This window comes from Cantharellus anzutake (genome assembly GCF_015039405.1).
Source record: "Cantharellus anzutake strain C23 chromosome Unknown EI90scaffold_4, whole genome shotgun sequence".
Classification (NCBI taxonomy): domain Eukaryota; kingdom Fungi; phylum Basidiomycota; class Agaricomycetes; order Cantharellales; family Hydnaceae; genus Cantharellus; species Cantharellus anzutake.
Window position 1 is genome coordinate 545,429 of NW_024066954.1, and position 19,483 is coordinate 564,911.

The 19,483-nt window shown below is 48.7% G+C and overlaps 10 protein-coding genes across 10 annotated transcripts; 4 read left to right on the forward strand and 6 right to left on the reverse strand.

The window, feature by feature from the left end:
* Positions 1 to 963: 963 nt before the first annotated feature.
* Positions 964 to 2,500, forward strand: EI90DRAFT_3033386 (uncharacterized protein). The gene is given in 8 exon segments (XM_039058456.1): positions 964 to 1,002; positions 1,029 to 1,032; positions 1,043 to 1,240; positions 1,296 to 1,528; positions 1,585 to 1,792; positions 1,843 to 2,320; positions 2,365 to 2,437; positions 2,484 to 2,500. 5 exon segments carry the CDS (start codon positions 1,063 to 1,065, stop codon positions 2,435 to 2,437), a joined length of 1,170 nt encoding a protein of 389 aa, XP_038922224.1. The 5' UTR covers positions 964 to 1,002; positions 1,029 to 1,032; positions 1,043 to 1,062; the 3' UTR covers positions 2,484 to 2,500.
* Positions 2,501 to 2,581: 81 nt separating this feature from the next.
* EI90DRAFT_3033390 (uncharacterized protein) lies at positions 2,582 to 3,256 on the reverse strand. The gene is given in 5 exon segments (XM_039058457.1): positions 2,582 to 2,777; positions 2,793 to 2,849; positions 2,935 to 3,052; positions 3,116 to 3,147; positions 3,197 to 3,256. 3 exon segments carry the CDS (start codon positions 3,229 to 3,231, stop codon positions 2,940 to 2,942), a joined length of 180 nt encoding a protein of 59 aa, XP_038922225.1. The 5' UTR covers positions 3,232 to 3,256; the 3' UTR covers positions 2,582 to 2,777; positions 2,793 to 2,849; positions 2,935 to 2,939.
* Positions 3,257 to 3,680: 424 nt separating this feature from the next.
* Positions 3,681 to 5,181, reverse strand: EI90DRAFT_3285480 (MED7 protein-domain-containing protein; the record flags this gene model as incomplete). Its single annotated transcript, XM_039066971.1, has 6 exons — positions 3,681 to 3,907; positions 3,964 to 4,295; positions 4,376 to 4,449; positions 4,522 to 4,706; positions 4,781 to 4,844; positions 4,918 to 5,181. 5 exons carry the CDS (start codon positions 5,179 to 5,181, stop codon positions 4,109 to 4,111), a joined length of 774 nt encoding a protein of 257 aa, XP_038922226.1. The 3' UTR covers positions 3,681 to 3,907; positions 3,964 to 4,108.
* Positions 5,182 to 5,402: 221 nt separating this feature from the next.
* Positions 5,403 to 6,712, forward strand: EI90DRAFT_2989016 (Fcf1-domain-containing protein; the record flags this gene model as incomplete). Its single annotated transcript, XM_039056056.1, has 4 exons — positions 5,403 to 5,580; positions 5,657 to 5,806; positions 5,894 to 6,048; positions 6,129 to 6,712. 4 exons carry the CDS (start codon positions 5,403 to 5,405, stop codon positions 6,594 to 6,596), a joined length of 951 nt encoding a protein of 316 aa, XP_038922227.1. The 3' UTR covers positions 6,597 to 6,712.
* Positions 6,713 to 6,860: 148 nt separating this feature from the next.
* Positions 6,861 to 8,080, reverse strand: EI90DRAFT_1717475 (uncharacterized protein). Its single transcript, XM_039052056.1, has one exon. The coding sequence runs from the start codon at positions 7,863 to 7,865 to the stop codon at positions 7,125 to 7,127; it is 741 nt and encodes a 246-aa protein (XP_038922228.1). The 5' UTR covers positions 7,866 to 8,080; the 3' UTR covers positions 6,861 to 7,124.
* Positions 8,081 to 9,498: 1,418 nt separating this feature from the next.
* On the forward strand, positions 9,499 to 12,074 carry EI90DRAFT_3033402 (carboxypeptidase S). Its single transcript, XM_039058458.1, is given in 12 exon segments — positions 9,499 to 9,527; positions 9,538 to 9,881; positions 9,932 to 10,030; positions 10,101 to 10,273; positions 10,337 to 10,394; positions 10,446 to 10,497; positions 10,600 to 10,675; positions 10,732 to 10,797; positions 10,867 to 11,272; positions 11,345 to 11,673; positions 11,754 to 11,849; positions 11,957 to 12,074. 11 exon segments carry the CDS (start codon positions 9,580 to 9,582, stop codon positions 12,046 to 12,048), a joined length of 1,749 nt encoding a protein of 582 aa, XP_038922229.1. The 5' UTR covers positions 9,499 to 9,527; positions 9,538 to 9,579; the 3' UTR covers positions 12,049 to 12,074.
* Positions 12,075 to 12,326: 252 nt separating this feature from the next.
* Positions 12,327 to 13,721, forward strand: EI90DRAFT_3033406 (uncharacterized protein). Its single transcript, XM_039058459.1, has 3 exons — positions 12,327 to 12,968; positions 13,022 to 13,623; positions 13,676 to 13,721. The coding sequence occupies exons 1-2, from the start codon at positions 12,695 to 12,697 to the stop codon at positions 13,282 to 13,284; spliced, it is 537 nt and encodes a 178-aa protein (XP_038922230.1). The 5' UTR covers positions 12,327 to 12,694; the 3' UTR covers positions 13,285 to 13,623; positions 13,676 to 13,721.
* On the reverse strand, positions 13,660 to 15,078 carry EI90DRAFT_2905641 (uncharacterized protein; the record flags this gene model as incomplete). The annotated part of the gene is made up of 6 exons (XM_039054214.1): positions 13,660 to 13,722; positions 13,778 to 14,120; positions 14,176 to 14,409; positions 14,463 to 14,527; positions 14,582 to 14,629; positions 14,686 to 15,078. 6 exons carry the CDS (start codon positions 15,076 to 15,078, stop codon positions 13,660 to 13,662), a joined length of 1,146 nt encoding a protein of 381 aa, XP_038922231.1.
* On the reverse strand, positions 15,052 to 16,601 carry EI90DRAFT_3033413 (uncharacterized protein). The gene is made up of 6 exons (XM_039058460.1): positions 16,572 to 16,601; positions 16,296 to 16,513; positions 16,094 to 16,221; positions 15,705 to 16,022; positions 15,562 to 15,632; positions 15,052 to 15,505 (listed from the first exon to the last, which is right to left on the reverse strand). The coding sequence occupies exons 2-6, from the start codon at positions 16,406 to 16,408 to the stop codon at positions 15,404 to 15,406; spliced, it is 732 nt and encodes a 243-aa protein (XP_038922232.1). The 5' UTR covers positions 16,409 to 16,513; positions 16,572 to 16,601; the 3' UTR covers positions 15,052 to 15,403.
* A 153-nt stretch (positions 16,602 to 16,754) lies between these two features.
* EI90DRAFT_2905541 (uncharacterized protein) lies at positions 16,755 to 17,608 on the reverse strand (the record flags this gene model as incomplete). Its single annotated transcript, XM_039054211.1, has 5 exons — positions 16,755 to 16,958; positions 17,028 to 17,138; positions 17,194 to 17,251; positions 17,312 to 17,418; positions 17,474 to 17,608. 5 exons carry the CDS (start codon positions 17,606 to 17,608, stop codon positions 16,755 to 16,757), a joined length of 615 nt encoding a protein of 204 aa, XP_038922233.1.
* Between the last annotated feature and the right edge of the window lie 1,875 nt (positions 17,609 to 19,483).

Genomic DNA, 19,483 nt, shown 5'->3' on the forward strand with positions numbered 1-19,483 from the left:
CCAACGTGGATTGAAGGTGCAAGATGAGTTGGCATTCAGGTATTCTTTCTGCTCGAGCTCCCTCTTCAAAGTGTAGATGTAGGACTCAACTTCTATGACTTTGTAATATTAGCATAGATGATCCGTTGGAAATAACGGTACTTATCTGAACCGCTTGAGTCGCTTCTGAATCTGAACCACTGTCATGAGTGTTAAAGGGTTCATCAACGCTCTCGCGCTCGACTCCACCGGTGGCAGGACGGTTCTTTCCCTTTTAACAGATTTCATGGCCACCATGGCCGGTTTAGGCTTAATGACAGTGTTCCAAAGTTGGCAGAGCACAGTGAGCGGGAAGGAATCGATCTTGATTTCAATTGTCCACGTATATACCTCAGTGCCCAACTGCAATCTAAGTCAAAAGTGATGTCGTATAAGAAAACTTAAAAAGAGTAATTTGTTGAGCCGGCTGACTTGAATACCCTGACAACACGCTATTGCTACCCTTCCGGCTCAGACTTGATGGTAGAGCGTGTATGGGGATGCCCTTCGCTCTTTGGTACTCTTTGGCCAGGTCCGTCTAGGTTGGGCCTCATGGCTGTCCACGACTTTGACGTACTCCCCGATTACCTTTGCTGCGCTAGTGAATAGCGGTGTTGAGGTGATGGCCTTGGCCCCAAGAAAAATCCTGTGGAGGCAGCAACACGGTTGCTTGCATTTCAGGTGGACTGCCATTGAAGATGACCTCGGGGACATCAGGCAGGGTAAGTGTGTCCAAGAATCGAGAGAGAGAGGCAAGTCCATTCAAAAATTCAGAAGCTCGCCCTTGTTGACGCTCCCTTTTTTTGTCAGAGGACTTACGTGTGTTACAATGGTTTTAGTTTGCTTGCATATGCTGCAAGTTTTGGCTTCTGGCATGGCGGCCATGATGATTGTCGACCCTGAGAGGAGATATGAAAGGTTAAAAATGACGTCAGGATGACAATTCAGAAAACCTCTTCCGTAAATGGCAGGTTTACGAGGTTGGGCTGACTCGACTTAGACAGACGACCAGCCCACTGTACCGTGGTTTTGTGGTTGCTTGCCATGTCTGGGCCTCCAACCAAGAAGAGGCGGGGGGAAGGTAATAGGGCGATCACCAATGAGGAACTCAAGGGAGTCCTCTCCAACGCCATCCAGAATCATCCCACGGCTTCACTTGCTCTTCTCTACATTATCGACGAGTATGACTTTCACTTAGAGTCTTTACAAGAAATCATTCTGGGTGTGTCCTTTACCTTATTAGAATATAGTTTTGGTCTTAACTCCAATTTACCCAGAGAAAGGTTTGGATGCAAGCTTCTCAGGTGTTAAGTACAACCGCATCGCTCCGTTCGTTGGACTCGACCCTCTTCGATTCCTCCGAGATATCGAAACTTTCGAGCTCCATCGCTCTCGTATCCCTACCAACCTTTTAAGATCCATTGTAGAAGATATGGATATTATGTTAAAGCAATATGGCCCCCTTTTTGAACATGAAACCGAAGAGGCTACATCCCGCCTCCTCTCTCCAGTCTGAGTGATCCCATCCTCTTCAGACTGCAGCAACCTCACACCTTCACGTATCAGATATTCCACCGCCTCATCGCAGAGTTTGGCTTTAGTTTCAGAAACTTCCCAGAGTCCATTTTAGTGGGTCGTATTACTACGAAAGGGAGAGTCGAATGCCTCAGGGCGTTTGGCTCCGTCTCTGTTCTTGTCATCGAACCCAAGCTGAAAGTCGGAAACCAGAAGGAGCGTTTAGATGCTATCGGTCAAGTAATAGCTGAATGTAATGGTCAGTATTCACTGTTGTCTTTCTGGTTGCCAACTTACGCGTTGCCACAGCATGCGATTGGAAAAATTCAATAGCAGGTCTCGCAGTGCCTGTGTTTGGGATTCTTTGGGATGGTACCTTCTTTCAATTTTTCAAGTTTGTCGGGGCTCAGAAGATTCCACATTCGTTTCTTCGCGGAGCCTTCGCTGGTGATCCCCCAAAGTTTCAAAGAGGTCTCATGCTTCCAGATCCAACTATCGATGAGACTACCCTTCCTTTCATCCAGGCTGTGCGCTTGATAAGTGAGACAGTCTTCGACCTGTTGCTATGCGCCCACCTCTGGAGCATCGAAGCTTTCCGTGACCGATCTGTAAACAGGGCCAATGTCGCGGGGAAACGGAGGCAGAGCTCTGACAAATGGGATAATGCTGTGAATTCTGCCCGGCAGGCATTGGAACATTTTCGAGATGCAGACGAAAAGTACCAACAAATGAACAAAGCTGGTGCTAAGCAAGCTCTTTCAGATGCCCAGGCTTTTCTTACAAGCAGGTGAGGACTTTCAGCCCCTTGCGACACTCCTGACCAGCTGCCAGCATAGAAGAAGTGCCCATTATCGGCCACACCATTATCCCATTCATTACCGACTGGGATGATGAGCTGGCGTGAATTCAAGGATTTGAGTTGTAGCACGTAGTATGATGGACCATCACTGTGATGACTCCATTTACTCTCTTCCTCCTCACTGTCCTCGTACTCTCTGTCTGTAGGTCGTTACTCGTCACTCGATGTAGCATTATACTACACATGAGCCAAGCACCAGATAGGACCCCAGCAACATTTCGATGTCAGTGATGCAGGACAATAATGGAAGCGAGCAACACAAATGGGCGCTTATTTTCAATTCAAATACAGAAATGCAAGCACCCGTGAACAACTGCAAACGAGTAAAATCAATCGCAGGATACCGACAGGGTTTCCTACTTGAGAACCAAGGCTCCAATGAGAGGCTTAATGGACTGAGAGACTCGTAGGCGTAGGGTGCATTTGTCCAAAGCCCATGACTTCATAGTCTCGCCAACTTTGGTCAAGTGAACGGGCGGGCCCCCTTCTAGAAATCAAGTGGTCTTAGATCGTGAGTTATATCAAAGCCATGAATGGCTTACCATTATTATTTGCGAGCCAGCTGCTTTGTGAGATTGTCGATGTATGTTTGTAACATTCCGTTCCCAGCCACCAGTTTATCAACTTCCCCTTGCACCTTCTCAGTGCGTTCAAGTAACACTGGGAACAGAGATCACGCATTAGCGATCATAGAGATCTTCTGCTAGTGTTTCAGTCTCTTACCCCTCAGATCAGCTTGAGCAGCCTGGATGTCCCTGAAGGCGTATTCAATAGATACCCTCTTTTCACGGTAACGCTGCGCACTTAATGAGTGTTTCTTTCTTCAGTGCATCTTTCATGGGACTGGAAGTTGTTGATTCAGATGGAGAAATCCCCCAGGACGCATCGAGCTCATCGTCCCCGAACGGATTGTTGCTCATGAGTGCAGTAATTGTGCGCCGGAACCGGATTCAGTTCTTCGGACACATGTTCATCTAAGCGTTTGTCAGGCCTGTTGTGCATTCCACGCAGCCATCTTGGGGCGGATGTAATGAGAATCCGTAGCAACGCAATCCATCTCGTTCATTTCATGTTGAAAGGAACTTGCTGCTCACGCAGGCGGGATCCCAGCCTCCTGCTCACGGGCAGGGTTGGATATATTGGCTTTCAGATGTGGCGCGCAAGACTTTCAAGCCTCGCACCAGACACGCCCTTTCACACCAAATCTAGTCCGCTTAGTTGTCATTGGCGTTTGTTTCAACGTGAAAAGTTGTCCCGCATACTTATGCAAAGTTCCTTCTGAAGAGTTGTGTTGGGTGCAACGGTTACCAAGACAAATATGCCATGCCGGTTGATCTGCACGCGGGGGATGCTCTTCTGCGTATATTATTCTAGGCTAATAACAGCCATTCCAGGCATCATCGCACCGTCACGTCACTGATCATCATGCCAAGCAAGGAATTATGCTAGTCGACTCAATATAGGAACGGACCAAGACGCCAAAGGCGTATAAATTATAATATCCTGGGGAACGACCTATCGCAAGGATCATAAGACACGGTGGTTGAAAAAGCGTGATGTAAGCAACGAACCAAGGCGGAATCATCATACGCGAGTTTTCCAATGTGTTGAAAATGCCCAAACTCGAGGAAGAAAAAGAAACGATCCCCGATCCCCTCCCTCTATGGGAGTTCAAAAAAAAAAAACATTCACAGGTGGGCAAGGGAAAGTTTTTTTTTACAGGCTGTTCGCCCATTTCTCGAGCTCAGAAAGGGGGAGCAATGGTAGGTCCGAGCCACCTTGACGCAAACCCGAAAGAGAATAAAGAGCCCTACTAGGGTCGCCTTCATCCATAAACGTAGAAACGTTCTGAAGAGTCAGTGACTTCAAGGAAGCGAGTTGTTCGCTGAGTTCATCGCATTTTCTGAGACAAAAAACGAAAAAAAAAAACTCGAAATAAATGCCTTACATTCCAATGATTTTAGTTAGAAAGAGAGAGCTTACGCATGAATATACTTGGTTTGCTGCCTTCTCGATTCTAGTTGAGTCCTCAAAGCAGTTTTGAGCGTTTCGCGTGCCTTGCGAGCTAAGGAATTAAGAAATCCCATTTGATGATAACAATATGATCAACCCCCCCCTCCTCCACTCACCTGAACTGGCCGCAATTCATTAACCGCAGCAACCATGTTAAGGGTTACGATCCGGATCCATTCCATGTGCTGAACCCACTCGGGTTCTTGGGCGACTGGATGAGGCGGGATCAACAACGCTCCGACCAAGCGGTGGTAAGTGACGAGAATAGTGCGAAGCATCTTATGCAGGTCCTCCCGGTGATCTATATATCCGGCGGTCATGTTCATCGGTGGGGGGGGTCTGTAATCTCCACGAGATTTATTAGGACTCACGTACCATTGCCTGCCTTGTACAGTTGTTGAATTCCACCTTCTTCCAATGTTGGATGTCGTTCGGGTATCTGGGTGCAGCAAAGAGTCAGGCAAAGGAGATGAATATCTTTCTTTTCTTATTTTTAACCAAGCTTTCCGCACAGGCCAAAAGTCGCCGAAGGTCTCGTAGTTTCCCTCTTCCACGATCCAGTCAGCACGGGGTCTCTCTAACGTAGTCAAGTCCCATGGTGGGACTTGAGATTGATCAAACAGCGATTGGTGTTGTTGTGCTTCAGGCGGTATGGGATCATGAACGCTCGTCGATGTTCTTGTACGGAGGAGATGAAGCAAGTTCAAATTGTGCTCAGTGTAGAGTTTATAATACGACGAAGGAGAGGGGAATGGATTGACAATCTCCTCAGACATGAGCTAAAACTTGCACTTTGAGAGTCCCCTTCGAAGGAGACCTGTTTGTTTGACTAAGTATTCGAACTGGGACGATTTTGGCTCAAGTTTGACAATCAAGCATGGGATGCATTTGAATCGAGAGAATTCGGCCAACGCCGCTGAAAAAAAACTCGATTCAATTTAATCCAAGCGCCGGGGAGCATTCTGAACCACGTATCTGTTTTAGCGTGTGATCCAAAATGCGTGAACGGCGCGCGAAAATATACAAGAAGATCATGAACATGTACCGCCAGTACTTTGGCTTCCGTGATCCGTATCAAGTTCTGACTGATTCCACATTCTGCATTCACGGTTATCACACGCAGTACAACTTGCAAAAGTGTGTTGAAACCGTACTTCGAGGGGACGCACGGCTAAGTGAGTCATAATTTTTTTTTCATCAGTAGGAAGTGACGAAATATATAAGGGGGGGCATGGCATATATAATATATAGTGATAACTAGATGCAGCATGGCTCGACTTTATCGGTTGGGAGATAAGGGACAGGGACAACCCATCATACGCACTGCAAAGGGATTCGAACTATGGAGATGCGATCACCAGACGGCAATCAATGAAGATGAATGTATTAAGAGTATCATTGGTGCGTTCTCTCTTGGACCTCTTAAAAGCAGACCCGCTTAGTCTCAATTGGTTTTTTCTTTTTCTTCGGAAAAAATCCCCACTGCAGGCACATCGAATGAACGGCACTGCTGTGTTGCAACCGTAAACAAAGAATTGTTCGTGGCTCTCAGGCGTATTGCAGGGGTCCCAGTGATCCACTTTAATAAACATGCAATGGTGTTGGGACGCCCAAGCAATGCCACGCTCTCTCTCGCAGTTTATGTACGTCCTCTCGAGTTCCGAGTACTCTTTTCTTTTTCTTTTTTTCCCTGATTGTTTGAATCTCTCAACGACGATAATAGGATGAAAGTGGTCTGAGGGCGAGTGAAGCAGAGCTCGCGATGATCTCTAGGAGCAACAAGCCCCAAGAACTTGAAGAAGAACGACGCAAAGTAGCGACTCCCAAAAAAGCGAGCAACAACAACAAAAAAACGCGAAAGCCAAAACTCAGACCAGCACCACGTCCATCAGTGAAAACCGAGAAAGACGGTACATTTAACAACAACAACACCAATGGTCTTAACCCATCCGACGCGAAGCACGAAACAGTTCGTCTTAGCCAAAAGCGCCCATTGTCACCAGACACCGATGAGGATGAAGGCACAGGCAAGGATGCAGGCGAGGGTGGAACGAAAGAGGAGGAGGGCGAGGTAGCGGGCAGCGGCACTAGGGCTCGTAGAGGTCATCGAAAAAAGCATCGACGTAAAGGAAAAGGGCCTCGAGACGCTACAACGCCCAATGTTGACGAAAAGGCATCCGGGGCAAGTTGAGTGAGTGGAAGGCCTTCAACAACTGGCTTTCTCGTGTTTTCATACTGGACAGTAGCATAATATGCAGACATTCACCCCCCGCCCCCGCCCCCCAACACACACACACCATCAACGGGGTTTTTTTTTGATGTAATTCCACATTTTTGGTACAAAACATTAGAAATTGACGACACTGACACATCTGTCTGCACTGATTACAGTGCGAATTTTTACGGTTGCATGAGGGAAATGAGAGTAAAGATCGATGTCTGTGGGCATCTGTAGCATTGATGAACGACCATTAAAAAAAGTCGATGCGATCCGCTTAAATACCGAAAAAAAAAAGAAAAACAAGTAGTGACACACAAGTCAACAGATTTGAGCCAAAAGTGACAGTGCATGAACACCTCTATTTGCCTTCAACATCCAGTGCAGAATCTTCCCCTTCAGATTTCCTCATCCATCAAGCAGTGCTTCGGCACTTGGTCGCACAGGACCCCCTCATTAGCACTTGCATTTTTCCACCGGAGGAAGGTAAAGTGCCAGCCACTAAACATTCCTCGCCCGACGAGCAGGACTTGACAACGGCGATAGCATCGTCGAGGATCCCGAACTGGCGATGGAGCCGGCACTGGATACCATGGAGCTGTTGGGTGTAAGGCTGCCACCGGGAGGGAAGTTACCGAACTTGGGGCCTGACGACGATGACGACGATGAAAGAAGTGGACTGCGTAAATACGGCGAATTTTTGAGGTTCGGAGGGACAGGAGGGTCGTCCGCAGGAACAGATCCAAAAGGCATCAGATGGCTCCTACTAGCCAGAGACAATCGATGACCGCGTAGACGAAGAAGCACAGTTGAAGAAATAGACGATTTGCGACGGCAAAGTCGTCGGTGTCCGTGGCCGAGCGGCGCCTTCCCAAATGAAGGCAGTGTGATGGAAGGAAAATAGTCATCGAGTTTTTCGTCTTCCTCCGTCGCGCCGGGCGTGTTTGCAGGCGTCATCACTAACAGCGGAATTGGAATTGTAGACTGTGGGTTCAACCGCGAACCTGGTTGATGAAATCTGGGAGAGAATGGTATTACCAACATAGGTGGTGGTGATACGAAGGGATGGGATGTACAGCCGATGCGAGGTGCCGTAGGCGGAGGGGGAGAGTCGTCTACTTTTTGTTGTTGTTGTTGTTCGGGACCCAAAGGCGCCACTTGGCCGGGGGACGTCGACGACCCACCCGAAACGCAGTCAAGGTTCGGAGAGGAAAGGCTAGGTACAGGTAGATCTACCGGCATCTGCTTTGGAGATGATGATGCCCTGAGACTCTGCCAACGGTCCGAGCGGAAAAGCCGGGGCCTTGGCAATGAAGTATCGATGGCGGATAACCGAACCGGCGAGGGTTCGGCACTAGACTCTTCTTCAGGACTTGTGTTACATTCAGGCAGTTCTACCGGGGGTGAAAAAGGAGCAGGAAAAGATGTATGCAGTTTTTTCTTTCCATGTCCAGCCTAGGGATAGAATAAGGGTAAATAGGGACCACTCCAGAACAGTTGGACTTTGTGGACTTACATGCAACTTGGTGCCGTCACCTTTCATTACAGACGTTTTGGGTGCTTTGACATTCATCGGGGCCAGGAAAGATCTAGGGCGTCTCAAACCCCCAGAATCTTTATTAGAGACATTTCGACGACGTCCTAATGGAATTGCAGACTCGGCTTCGGATTCATAGCCGCCGTCGATGGGTTCCTGAAAAGCATGAAGAAACGCGGGAAGAGACCCCCTACGAGGTCTGAGAGCTCTATCCAAGGCTACGTGCGCCAACGCGTTCCTGAACAGAGCCTTCGAAGGGTGCACTTGAGAACACTTTGGCTTCGGAAGTTGAGTGGAGAAGAATACGGAACGCGAAGGGTCGATGACCAGTCCAGGGACGCCCGGCGAGTCAAGCGGAGTACCGGCCTCCGAAGACGATACCTGTGTGGTGGAAAGCGAGGACGAGAGATAGGCTGAGGGTGAGTGAAGACATTCGTAACGATAGGGTGATAGTGGAGATTTCGCATCAGAGTGGATAGGCTGGGGCTTAGAAGAGTCCATAATCCCTTCCATGTTCTATGTGGGCGTCCATGCATCGCAAACATAAGCCTTGGGTCAACCCTCGAAATCTTTTCAAGTCCAACCAATTCTGCCAGACATTTGAGACGAAACAGAAACAGTGGTAGTACTCAGATGGAGTGATCCATTATGGACCTTTTCCCCGCCTGAAACAGTGACCGCCCGCTCTGAGACAAGGCGTAAACTGCATATCTCGTGAGACGGGATACGCAATGAGAATTCGGTTCATCTGGGACTCTTCCCGTCAAGACCAATTAGTTGGCAGGTTTTTTTTTTTTTGAAAACGACTATATATAGTATCGCAAGCGATGCGTTGAACTTGCATGTGGCAATCGGTTCCCGACTCCTACACTGCCAGTACTCATTCCAAGAATAAATCGTTCAAATAGAAACCCTCGGAAGGACCAAGGCAGAAGCTAATCGTATGAACCGGAGACTTGGTTCCAGAATCACTCTCTTCATCGAACGTGATATTATCGGAATGACGAAAGGTGGCTATGGCGTAATGGTACGTCATAGGGAGTATCACACTAATTTCAATTCAGTACACACCGGTTTTGACTTGAGTGCCTCAGAGAATGCCAATGAGGAGATCAGGTCAGGAAGGCTGGCAAGTTTCCTGTTCCCCAGAGTACTTCTACTGTCTTGTTGCAGGATGTTGACACTACGCGAAAAGAAGTTGAGACCATGCATGCCCGCAAAGCTGGTGGCGACCATTATCCTCAATTGATCTAAGTAATGGCACATAGAGTATCCAAGCCTCATTTCGTGATCAAAGGGACTTTCCTGTGGGCGAGGAAGAAGGGAACAGCTAGGGCGGCACTGAATAGATCTTACATAATCTCCCATTCCTTCGGTTTCGTCCAACAAGTACTATACGGCCCTCACCATTTTATGTAAATGGGTTTCCCAGGAGATAAATCCCCATCGCAGGCGTCCGCATATATTCGAATTTGGAGACTGCTCCAAGTGTCCGCACTTCTTCTCGTCCTCACCGTTCTCGCTCTTTGGAATTGGGCCTTGGCGGGTCATGTTTCTTGGATTGCTAAAACTAGACCTGCTCACTCACTCGAGCCGATATGCCCTCAAACTCCTGCTCTTTTCCCTCGTGGGAATGTCGCAAGTTCTCTGAACAGTCTAATCGCCCATGCCTCCTTTCTCAATCGATCCAATGAGTGGCTCGGAGGGGCCATTAAAATACCGTTGTTGCTTTCCGTGATGAAGAGAAAAACCGCTAACTTGTAGCCTCCAGAACCGAGAGCTACGATGATATGGGGACTATTGGAACCGACCCTCGATGGGACGTCTTCCAGGATCTGCATCAATACATGATCAATGCGTTTCCGAGACTGTAAGCCCTTCCGTTCTTAGTCCTAAACTTAAAACGACAATATCTCTGATGGGTTCCAATTCACCTACAGCCACAAAGTACTTCAACGCACAACGGTCAACACTTATGCCTTAGTGTATCACTGGCAAGGTTCCGACTCGAGCCTTAAGCCCATTCTGTTAACAGCTCACCAAGATGTCGTTCCCGTGGATCCAACGACGGTAGAAGAGTGGGTTCACCCACCCTACTCTGGTTTCTTTGATGGCAGGTAGAGTTCCTGAAAGCGGATTTCGTTTGCTCAACTGAAAGTGTTCCTCTTCATTGCAGGGACGTACATATGGGGGCGAGGGTCTCTCGATGACAAGAATGGACTTATTGGCTTACTGTATGCGCGCTTCCTCGAACGTGGGGAAGCTTATTTTAAATCGTTCTTTAGGTCTGCCATTGAAGTATTACTTGAAAGTGGTTTCGTTCCACGCAGGACCATCGTCCTTGCCTTTGGTTTTGACGAAGAATCCTCATCGATACAGGCTCGTCAATTCGGTGCTGGAAACCTCGGAATGGGGCTTATATATATATCCTTATTCTAGGGTGCTGGTCATTTGAGTGTGTATCTGGAGAAAACCTACGGCAAGGGCGCATTTTCCCTGCTTGTAGATGAAGGAGGTGATTTATGAATTCCTGAACATTCATTGGAGTCGCGTATTGAACACTCGTCTCAGGCAGTATCGGGGAACTGGGCGGTGCGATCGTCGCCTCACCTGAGGTCGCAGAAAAGGGGTACATGGGTGAGCACTTGCGTTGGGAGTCCATACGATCAATGTTTTCAATACACTAATTCTATTGTTCTCTTTAAGACGTGAATATCCGGGTTGCTACACCTGGTGGGCATTCTTCAATTCCACCATCTCACACATCGATCGGCCTGCTTGCAATCATAATCGCAGAGCTTGAAGCTCATCCGAGCGCTCCAAGGTTGACACGAGCGTCACCTTTCTATTCATATATCCAATGCATAACTAACCACGCCCCGTTGATAAACCCTTCGTTTTCGGAGCTCGTACGGCGGTCGGTTCACAGTGACAAGGCCTTACAGGACCTTGAAAAGGTGGTATTGGTTGAGAATGAGATTACTCGGGGCGGTTTCGTTAGGTCTGTTTTGAGTACGACTCAGGCTGTCGATTTGATTATCGGAGGGGTGAAGGTAAACGCCCTACCAGAGCAGGCTTCTGCTGTCGTCAATCACAGAATCTCAACTGATAGGTTAGCGTTCGCTCAACTGGACTCCAAAACAAAACAAAAAATGACGATTATTTTTTTTTTTTTCCCTCGCAGCTCGGTGGAGGAGTTGATGACGCGTTTGACATCTCTAATTCTGCCTTTGGCACACCAATATAATCTCTCCTTCAATGCGTTCGGCAGCCAACTCGGCGGCCCAAATCTCGACTCCAGCTCTGGTTCCATTATGGTATCTGATGCATTCAACAGTTCTCTGGAACCTTCCCCCATATCTCCAACGGACTCTTTGCCATACGAACTCCTGCATGGTACTATCAGGGCTACTTATGAGGCGAACGGGCTTCAAGAATCTATCGGCACTAGTACTGCGAATGCGGCGCAGCCTAAATTTATTGTGGCACCTAGCTTGGGTACCGGTAACACTGGTACGTGTGCTTACCCGTTATCCCTTTTTTCTACGATATGGGAGGGGGGTGTTAATTTGGTTAACTAAATCCTCCGGAAGATACCATATGGTATTGGAACTTGACGCGGAATATTTTTCGGTACAACTACGCCACAATTGACGGAGCATATGGAGGGATTCATACCACGAATGAAGGTCAGTTCAACGACATCATTGTGTCGTATCTCTTACATGCAAGGACGGATCAGTGAAAGCTTCCCCCCTCCCCTCCCCCCTTCGCATTACTTATTTGTGCTGTGCAGCCGTCAAAGCGACTATGTTTGTTGATGGAATCCGCTTTTTTGCGTACCTCATTCTGAACGCTGATGAAATGGTTGAGCTATGGGGTTCTTAACTGGGTAACGTTATACCAGCCAGTGGGGGGTGGAGGAGGAGGGGGGGTCTTGTGGGGATGAGAATTCGGGTTGCTTGTTGCGGTGCAATCTGTGCCATCTTAGTTTATGTAACGCCCTATTTGACTTGACTAATCGTGACTGGGGGGTGCATAGAATGCCATCCAGCTTCTGCGTTTTGGCAGCAAATCTTTTCCGAGTTCATATACTACAGCTGGTCTTTAAAAAATCGCTTCCGGTGCACTTTATCGCGCTCGAGGCGCGGCCGCCGCTTAAGTTGCTCGACTGTCGAATCACGTATATACTCCCTAGCTAGCGCTAGCGTGACTCGACAGGGGCTCCGTAACTTACGTGTGTTGCCCAGGCTCCGAGTTATCCCTTGCATTTTGAATGCGGAGATTGGGCAGGCACACGTTCACGTTCACTTTGCTTCTATACTGGGCATCGCACCCGCGCGGCGCTATAGCTCTCGTAAACTATATAACTTTGTGCACGTTGTAAACGTCCTTGCTGCAAAGCGTTTAGTTCTTGCCCCTACACTCTTTGTTTTCCGCGCCGCGTCTAGCTCCTGCTTCCTCCCCCCCCCCCTCTCCCAATGATCTTCATGCATGCAATCGATTCAATCGGCCTCAGCTAGAGGTTTCCTGGATGCGGCCCCATATATTCTCCCCATACTATTCGTACCTCCAATGCCTCGCCGAACATCATGTGCCATCGATCAACCCCTCGTTGGCGAACTTGAAAGTTCGGAAGTCGCTTTCTAGCAATAAAGCCCTAAAAAAAGCCATCTTTTGTGGGACGAATGATATCACTGGCAGACCAACGCGCCGTTCGCGTGAGGTCTTTGCTGGCCATGCACAACCCAAGCCGTGGATATCATCGATTTCTGGTGGTCTCAAAGTCAATGCTCTTCCTGAACAGACTGTTGCTGTTGTCAACCATTGTAAGATTTCAGCAGACAGGGACAGTACATACATCATTTGTTTGTTTGTTCTTTTTGTTTTAAGCCATTCGGCATCGATCACCTTTTGACTCTGCCAGTCAAGGAGCTCATGGGTCATTTGGAGACCTTGATTCAGCCTCTAGCTGAGCATAATACAACTTCTCGTTCGCGGCCTTCGGGTTCAATGCTGATGCCTCTTTACCCCACTGCAGTGGTACGAAATCAACGGGTGACCGCTGGAACACCAATTGGAAATACGGGTTCGCCCTCAAAACACCATTACCCTAGGGGCTAACTCCGGAAATTGTTATTGGGACTTGACCCACGGCCTGTGGCGGAGTCCATACAGTAAACAGACAACAAATTTTCACCATCTATCTTGTGGATGACAGCTATAAAAGCAATTGCATTCGTCGACAGGATCGCTTCTCCTTTTATCTAATCATGAATGTCAATGATTCTAACGGGGATTTTCTATCAGACAGGAATGTCGACTGGACCACTCGAAGTCTTGTATATGAGTCATGCGCTGTGTGGGGGATTGCGTTCTAAGCATACAGGAAACAAGGCGTTCGCGTCTATTCATGGGCTAGAATGGTTTGATACTCCAGAAGGCGCATCCTAGAGGGATGTGAGGTGAGATGGAATGTAAGCAGGACGAAACCCGAACTCACAAGTTCCTCAGTAGCATCAGAATGGTGACCTTTCCGACAGCAGGGATGTATAGCGACGCCTTATGGGAAAAACTTGAGCATCGAACTGAAGCACAGGGGACTAGGCAAACGCACCTTATCCCTGACGTTACTCTCGAAGTTCTTCTCGCTCGAGACATTGACACAAATACATCCATGCTTGAGTGCTTCCGTCTTCACTTTATACGTGTCACTGGGTACAGCGGATACAACAACATCCGATAAAGCAAGGCATTCCTCCAGTGTCATGTTCGATGGATGGACAACATGTCGTTTGTAGTACTGAGATAGTGGTTTCTGTTGTTCAAATGAAGTAACAGGTTGTGCAACTGGGGGTGGGCGCTTGTTGTACTCCTGTATCGAGTCGATGTCAATAGAGAACACGCGGGCACCGTCATTGGAGAGGAGTGCTGCGAGCGGTCTTCCGACGACTTCTGACCTGGTGATCAAAAAGTAAACATAAGCCAGAAGCTCACGGCATAAGGTATGCTCACCGATTGATGACAGTAACAGTCCGTCCATATGCACGATCTCCATAATCCAGCAGTTTGTTGTACACGCCAACGTACTCGAGGCATTTGACGATAGCTAAAGATGTGCACGGGAGAATTGATTTGACGATCCATTTTGGAAGATTATCTTCTTTCAGATTCTGGGGAGATTCTTCGTCCAGCGCCGCTGTGACAGTTGCTGCAGAGAGCAAGGAGCGGGGAGAAATGAACCGGATGCTTGACGGCGGAACATTGTCAGCGTAAAAACAACCCAAGAGTAATGACTCAACTTGTGGTAAAGGTTGTAGTGGAATTTCACATTTAAACCTTCGACGTCTTTGGCAGGGGATACTACCTTGGCATGATATGTCATTGACATCGTTCAGCTACTGGAGGAAACCATCCTAACTTGCTGCAGGTAATGATCTTGCAAGCCACCAAAGATGGGGTAATATACCTGATAGTTTTATTGTGGATTGCGTTTTTGGCAGTCGAGGGAAAAGAAGCACGAACCATGATTCCACTGATGGTATTGTCCAAGTTAGCCTCAACGATAGTTTCCTCTACCCCTCCGAGACCTTCCGAAGACCCATTTTCAGAGCCCTCGGCGGAGCTAGCAGCAATCCCCACGCGCTTCAGCGCGAAATCGACACCCAAAGCCACACATGTCTTTCGTGTGAATTCCGCATACATCTCCGAAGGCTTAGATTGAGTGGCTAAAATGCCGACGAGCTTGGGATGCCTTCCGTCCCGGGATATGAATTCCGAAATGCTCTGCTGAATGTCAGCTCTAAAGTTCTCAGCGATGGGATCTGCTTTCAGCAATTTGCCTGCCCCAACAGCGGACGCGGGCTTCTGTGAAGGTAAAAAAACCTTCCCCTCTAATGTCTGCTTGCTATCCTCCATCCCGAAAACCTGTCTACGGAGGGATCGGCAAAGAAGATGAGTACGAAGAGCGAGCCCCGAAAAAATTCTGCGATCTGTTGGACCGTGGGAAAACGGCGCTGCCGCAAAGTACCGTAAGAGGAAAGTAATTATGTTTCTTGTCGTTTGTTAACGATACAAGTGGCGTTACGCATCTCGCTACCTACAATGGAATGCAGACAAATAGTGAGAAACCGCGGTGTTGGAGTAACACTTCCATGACGCCGCAGAACAGCCGAACAAAGAAAAAGAAAGAAAATAAACTCTTGTGCGAAGGATTCGTAAACTGAATTCGAGGTGCATAGTACTAGCCAGCGCGTCCGTTTGGCAATGTTTGTTGCTCCTGATTGTAGCTGCTAGAGCCACCCTCTTCCTCTTCATCATCCTGCGCCATAAGAGCCGCTGCGCGCTAAGAGGATAGGGTTACACACAAAATCCCATGAGGATTGTGAAAATTGAGATCACCTTCATAGCCTCAGCCTCGTTGGAATAATGTCTGTCGCGTTTATGAACGAACTCTGCATGTTTTGCTGCAGCTATCGCACAGAGTTGAAAGAAAAACATCAGGAGTCAAAGATCGGGAGATGAGAATGGTTCATGTTACATACTTTCTGCATCCATTACATCGTCGTCATCATCCTTTCCCATTGTAAGTCCCAGCCCATCGGTGTCTTTGAGGTGAGCCTCGTTGGATGGCAAGCTGAAACTGGGAGTTCTGCTTCCTGCACTTGCTGAACGGCTGCCTGATTGCCGGCCGCTGAAAGACGTGCGGCGCGATCCCCTTTCAGACCCAGGGCGTTGTGCACCAGGACGCGATGGACTATCTGGGGGGATTTTGGAGCTGTCAAAAGCAATATCCCGGGGTGACGATCCAAGCAATGGAGAGGCATCCTGAAGTGGGGAATCCAGGTTGAATGGCGGAATTTCTGACGCGAACATGGTTGCGTAGCCGCGATTCAATGCGTATACGCATGGCCGGAATCGGAAAGGGACTTACCAGTCATCCCTTCGACCTGATCCAATTCTGCATTGTATCGGACAAAGGGGGTTTTAGGCTCGGTGATCTTCATTAGACTATCTTTCCCAATCTCTGTGGCTGCGAGATTGGCTTCGTCCCATTGCAAGCTACCAGTGGATGTTGGAAGGGGGGATACAGCTGAGGTCGGGGCCGAACAAGTGGCCATCTGATCGAGACTTACCGAGTGCTTGTAGGCAAAGCAGCATTAGTGTTCTTCAGTATCCCCTTCGGTCTGGTTGGTGATGTTGGGGGCGAGTGACGTGGTGGGGTCGGGGTCGATACTGCTTCGGTCATCGTGAGGGGTCGGGTCTGATTCAGGTGATGTCCTCAAGTACAACACAAGCTGGTTCTTTGTTTGGCCAGGGCACTCGGAGAAAATAACTGCCCGAGAAATGAGTCCTGAGAGTGCCTGCAAGTCAATTTCAAGCTGCAGTAAGGGACGGGTTCAAGTTCTCACTGCAAGTGGCTCCTTATTCGGACATCAATCACGAGACTGCTGTATGTATCAAGACAAAGTCCTTCCGATCCTTAATTATGCATATCTCAAAAGGTCACAGCCAAATCTATAATACACATTGGGTGAAGGGTGACATGGGCGGTCAATCTCAGATGAGGTGGCGTCGATGAATGCCTCGACCAATTATGGAATGTCCGTTCGCGGTGGCGATGAGACCGGATCGTGGCCCATTTCCAATCGTTCAAATGTTTGTGGAACTCGCTGAAGCCCAGAGGGTGTGACACGTCGACGACTAATTGTAGAGCGAGGTGAAGGTGGTAGTGGCCCGAGCCGGGTCAGTGGAAAAATAATAAACTGAACCTTAGAATCGATGAGACTGAGGGAAACCTAAACATTTGGTGAGGACGGTTTGTCACATAGTCCGAATAGTAGAAGCAGAGGCATGGAAACACTCACTGGTCCAAATTTATTACTGTCTCGTGAATGGAAAGGCTCGTCGCCCTCCACCCAGGCATGACCCTTGGGTATTCGCACGAGTGTGTCCGGGTAAGGTGGGAGAGTCTGGACCTAAGAGATGACGCTCTCCCACTTGCCACCAGTCAATGAGCTAAATATTACATACGACGTCCCCCTCTAATGCAATAATTCGCTTGACAATAAGCTCGTTGTTCACAGGGGACCTAGGGTGGAGATAGTCATTCGCGTTCAAGCCTAGGCGAGACGATAACAGCCATGCTCACTTGAGGACCACGACTTCTCCTCTGCTAAACTTATTCGTGACCTGAGGGATCCACCGGTTCACGAATACCACATCTGCAAACTTTGATGTGTCCGGATTCAGAGTAGGCTACTGGACAGGGAGGTCAAGAACGTTCCCCAGTAGTGTGTAGGAATGCACTCACAGACATACTCCTGCCAGAGACTGTCTTTAGCGTTCCTACATGATCCACTACCAGAACTCCGAATGGTACCCATGCCAGCACCCTCCAGTACGGACGGAGTAGCTGTCGGAGCTGGGGTAACGATTTGACCACCATGATACAGAGCGCACTGGCTACTTAAATATATGCCTCAGGGCGTAAGCTGTGAACGATTCTAATTCCCGTCCAAGGAGAAGGTGATGAAGGCACCGTAGGAATCTACCCTCGATGTCAACATGCGACAACCCGCAAACGGGCCGTTCACGCTTTCGGTCCCCTTCGCCCTTGCCAAACGGTCCAGGTCTCTTTTGGGCGTGCTTACTTACTCTCTGTTGCTAAGACGGTCCTCGCCGTGGCTCATATTGGGACATTCCCTTCCTCGACGCTTTTTGCTTGTTGTTCTATTTCCCCCGCCGACATCGGCGAAAGACTGAAATTCGTGGCTCGGGGCTCCTGGATTGGATTTCCTCAGAAGACGCCTTGCGTTTCGAGATGACTCTGGTATTTTGGTACTGTATCGAACTGTCCCGCAGTGCTTGCAGCAATCTTGTGGACTCAGTTTCATGATGTTAGCGATCCCTTTTTGCGAACTCCCGTGAATCCTGGATCTTGTGGTTTTGGTCTGCGGTTTACGAACAGTTAATGCCTGGTGTGCATTTTGCCTACATTGGGCCTAACTGTGTCGTTTAGTCTTGGGTGTCAGCTAGATGAAATAACTCACGTAAGTTTGACTCTACGAATATTCGTTCTATATCCTGAGCCTGGAAGCAGACGTATGACACCGATGCAATTACCCCTTCACGTTTGATACTCTGTGATGCGTTGTTCAGTCAATCGTATATTAGTACTTAGTAGCTACGGCAGAATTGACATCTGGAGTCCACCGCTTGCAAACGATGTGTCTACAGGTTTAGCTTCAACCGCGCGGAACAATCAAGGAAAGTGCTGGGGTCATTGCGACAAAGACAAAGTGCCTCGAATTTCTCCCCGCCCCATTACATTCCCTCTGGAACAAAATACTTTCCCTAGATCGCTGCCAGGATCCGAGGATTAGATGAACACGATGAGATACAGGGTCCCGGGGCAACTCAAATAGGCCTGGAAGCTGGGAACGGTACACAACAGAACTCCGAGTCCCTGTGCTCGCTTGCATTCAAACCGAATATTGTGCCGACGATGTGCATTGATTTCACGTCACGCTTGCAGGGCGCCTTTTCAAGGTCTCCAGCAGCCTGATCAATTGTGTTCGCCATGGGGCCCATTTTTGCACTGACATCACTGTACAGGGAATGTCCTTAAACAAGTAGAATTCCGCCTGTTTATACCGAAACTTTTGTCCTCGTATGACCACATTGTGGACTTTGTGCGATGCGGTGAGCTCCAAGTCTCAACGGTGGTGCTCCCCACCCGTCAAGCCCCATCTTGGCGTTTTCACCTTACAATACCCAAGGCGGCAGCGTCGGATTTGAAGCCCTTATCACAGCTCTTGAGGCGAACAAGCGCCGCCGGCAATACGTCCGAGGGATCCTCACCCAAATTCACCCCCGTCTCTTTCCCGATGAAGAATGAGGGCGAAATCAGACCACTCGTCAATGCGCCTAGCTAGGCATTTGGGAGGGGAAAGTAAGACATATCTGATCCTTCGTACCCTCGCGCCCTCGTGCTGCACAAGGGGAGCTTTGGGGTTTTTCCTGCAGGTAGCCTGGACCCATATAGTCTAGGGAGTTTCTGGATGCGCTGGGTAGAGACATTGGGAGGGCTCAGATCATTGCTTGTTTAGATAAACTCAGCGTTTATTCTACTGGCGACTTCTTCAAAGGACACGTCGACACCCCTCACCCCTCAGACACGTTCGGGACACTGCTAATTAATTTGCCTATCTGATATGAAGGAAGTCAACTTGTGGTCAGAGCACCAGTAGCGGAAAGCAGCAACACTAACCTGGACCGCAAGGAGTACACTACTCAGTGAGGAAGTGGTGCAAATTTCGAG

What these genes read in the sequence shown, in the direction of transcription:
- EI90DRAFT_3033390 (XM_039058457.1), bottom strand. Translation starts at nt 3,231, where the DNA reads ATGAAAGATGCACTGAAGAAAGAAACACTCATTAA. An exon ending in AAGAAAGAAACACTCATTAA is followed by an intron (nt 3,148 to 3,196) that starts GTGCGCAGCGTT and finishes ATACGCCTTCAG; the next exon opens with GGACATCCAGGCTGCTCAAG. An exon ending in TGCTCAAGCTGATCTGAGGG is followed by an intron (nt 3,053 to 3,115) that starts GTAAGAGACTGA and finishes CTCTGTTCCCAG; the next exon opens with TGTTACTTGAACGCACTGAG.
- EI90DRAFT_3033406 (XM_039058459.1), top strand. Translation starts at nt 12,695, where the DNA reads ATGCGGCCCCATATATTCTCCCCATACTATTCGTACCTCCAATGCCTC. An exon ending in CAATGCTCTTCCTGAACAGA is followed by an intron (nt 12,969 to 13,021) that starts CTGTTGCTGTTG and finishes GACAGTACATAC; the next exon opens with ATCATTTGTTTGTTTGTTCT.
- EI90DRAFT_3033386 (XM_039058456.1), top strand. Translation starts at nt 1,063, where the DNA reads ATGTCTGGGCCTCCAACCAAGAAGAGGCGGGGGGAAGGTAATAGGGCG. An exon ending in TTTACAAGAAATCATTCTGG is followed by an intron (nt 1,241 to 1,295) that starts GTGTGTCCTTTA and finishes CAATTTACCCAG; the next exon opens with AGAAAGGTTTGGATGCAAGC. An exon ending in CAGGCTTTTCTTACAAGCAG is followed by an intron (nt 2,321 to 2,364) that starts GTGAGGACTTTC and finishes ACCAGCTGCCAG; the next exon opens with CATAGAAGAAGTGCCCATTA.
- EI90DRAFT_3033413 (XM_039058460.1), bottom strand. Translation starts at nt 16,408, where the DNA reads ATGACCGAAGCAGTATCGACCCCGACCCCACCACGTCACTCGCCCCCA. An exon ending in TCAGGTCGAAGGGATGACTG is followed by an intron (nt 16,023 to 16,093) that starts GTAAGTCCCTTT and finishes TGTTCGCGTCAG; the next exon opens with AAATTCCGCCATTCAACCTG. An exon ending in CGATGTAATGGATGCAGAAA is followed by an intron (nt 15,633 to 15,704) that starts GTATGTAACATG and finishes TCTGTGCGATAG; the next exon opens with CTGCAGCAAAACATGCAGAG.
- EI90DRAFT_3033402 (XM_039058458.1), top strand. Translation starts at nt 9,580, where the DNA reads ATGGGTTTCCCAGGAGATAAATCCCCATCGCAGGCGTCCGCATATATT. An exon ending in TCGTTCCACGCAGGACCATC is followed by an intron (nt 10,498 to 10,599) that starts GTCCTTGCCTTT and finishes TCCTTATTCTAG; the next exon opens with GGTGCTGGTCATTTGAGTGT. An exon ending in GATTCATACCACGAATGAAG is followed by an intron (nt 11,850 to 11,956) that starts GTCAGTTCAACG and finishes TGTGCTGTGCAG; the next exon opens with CCGTCAAAGCGACTATGTTT.
- EI90DRAFT_1717475 (XM_039052056.1), bottom strand. Translation starts at nt 7,865, where the DNA reads ATGCCGGTAGATCTACCTGTACCTAGCCTTTCCTCTCCGAACCTTGAC.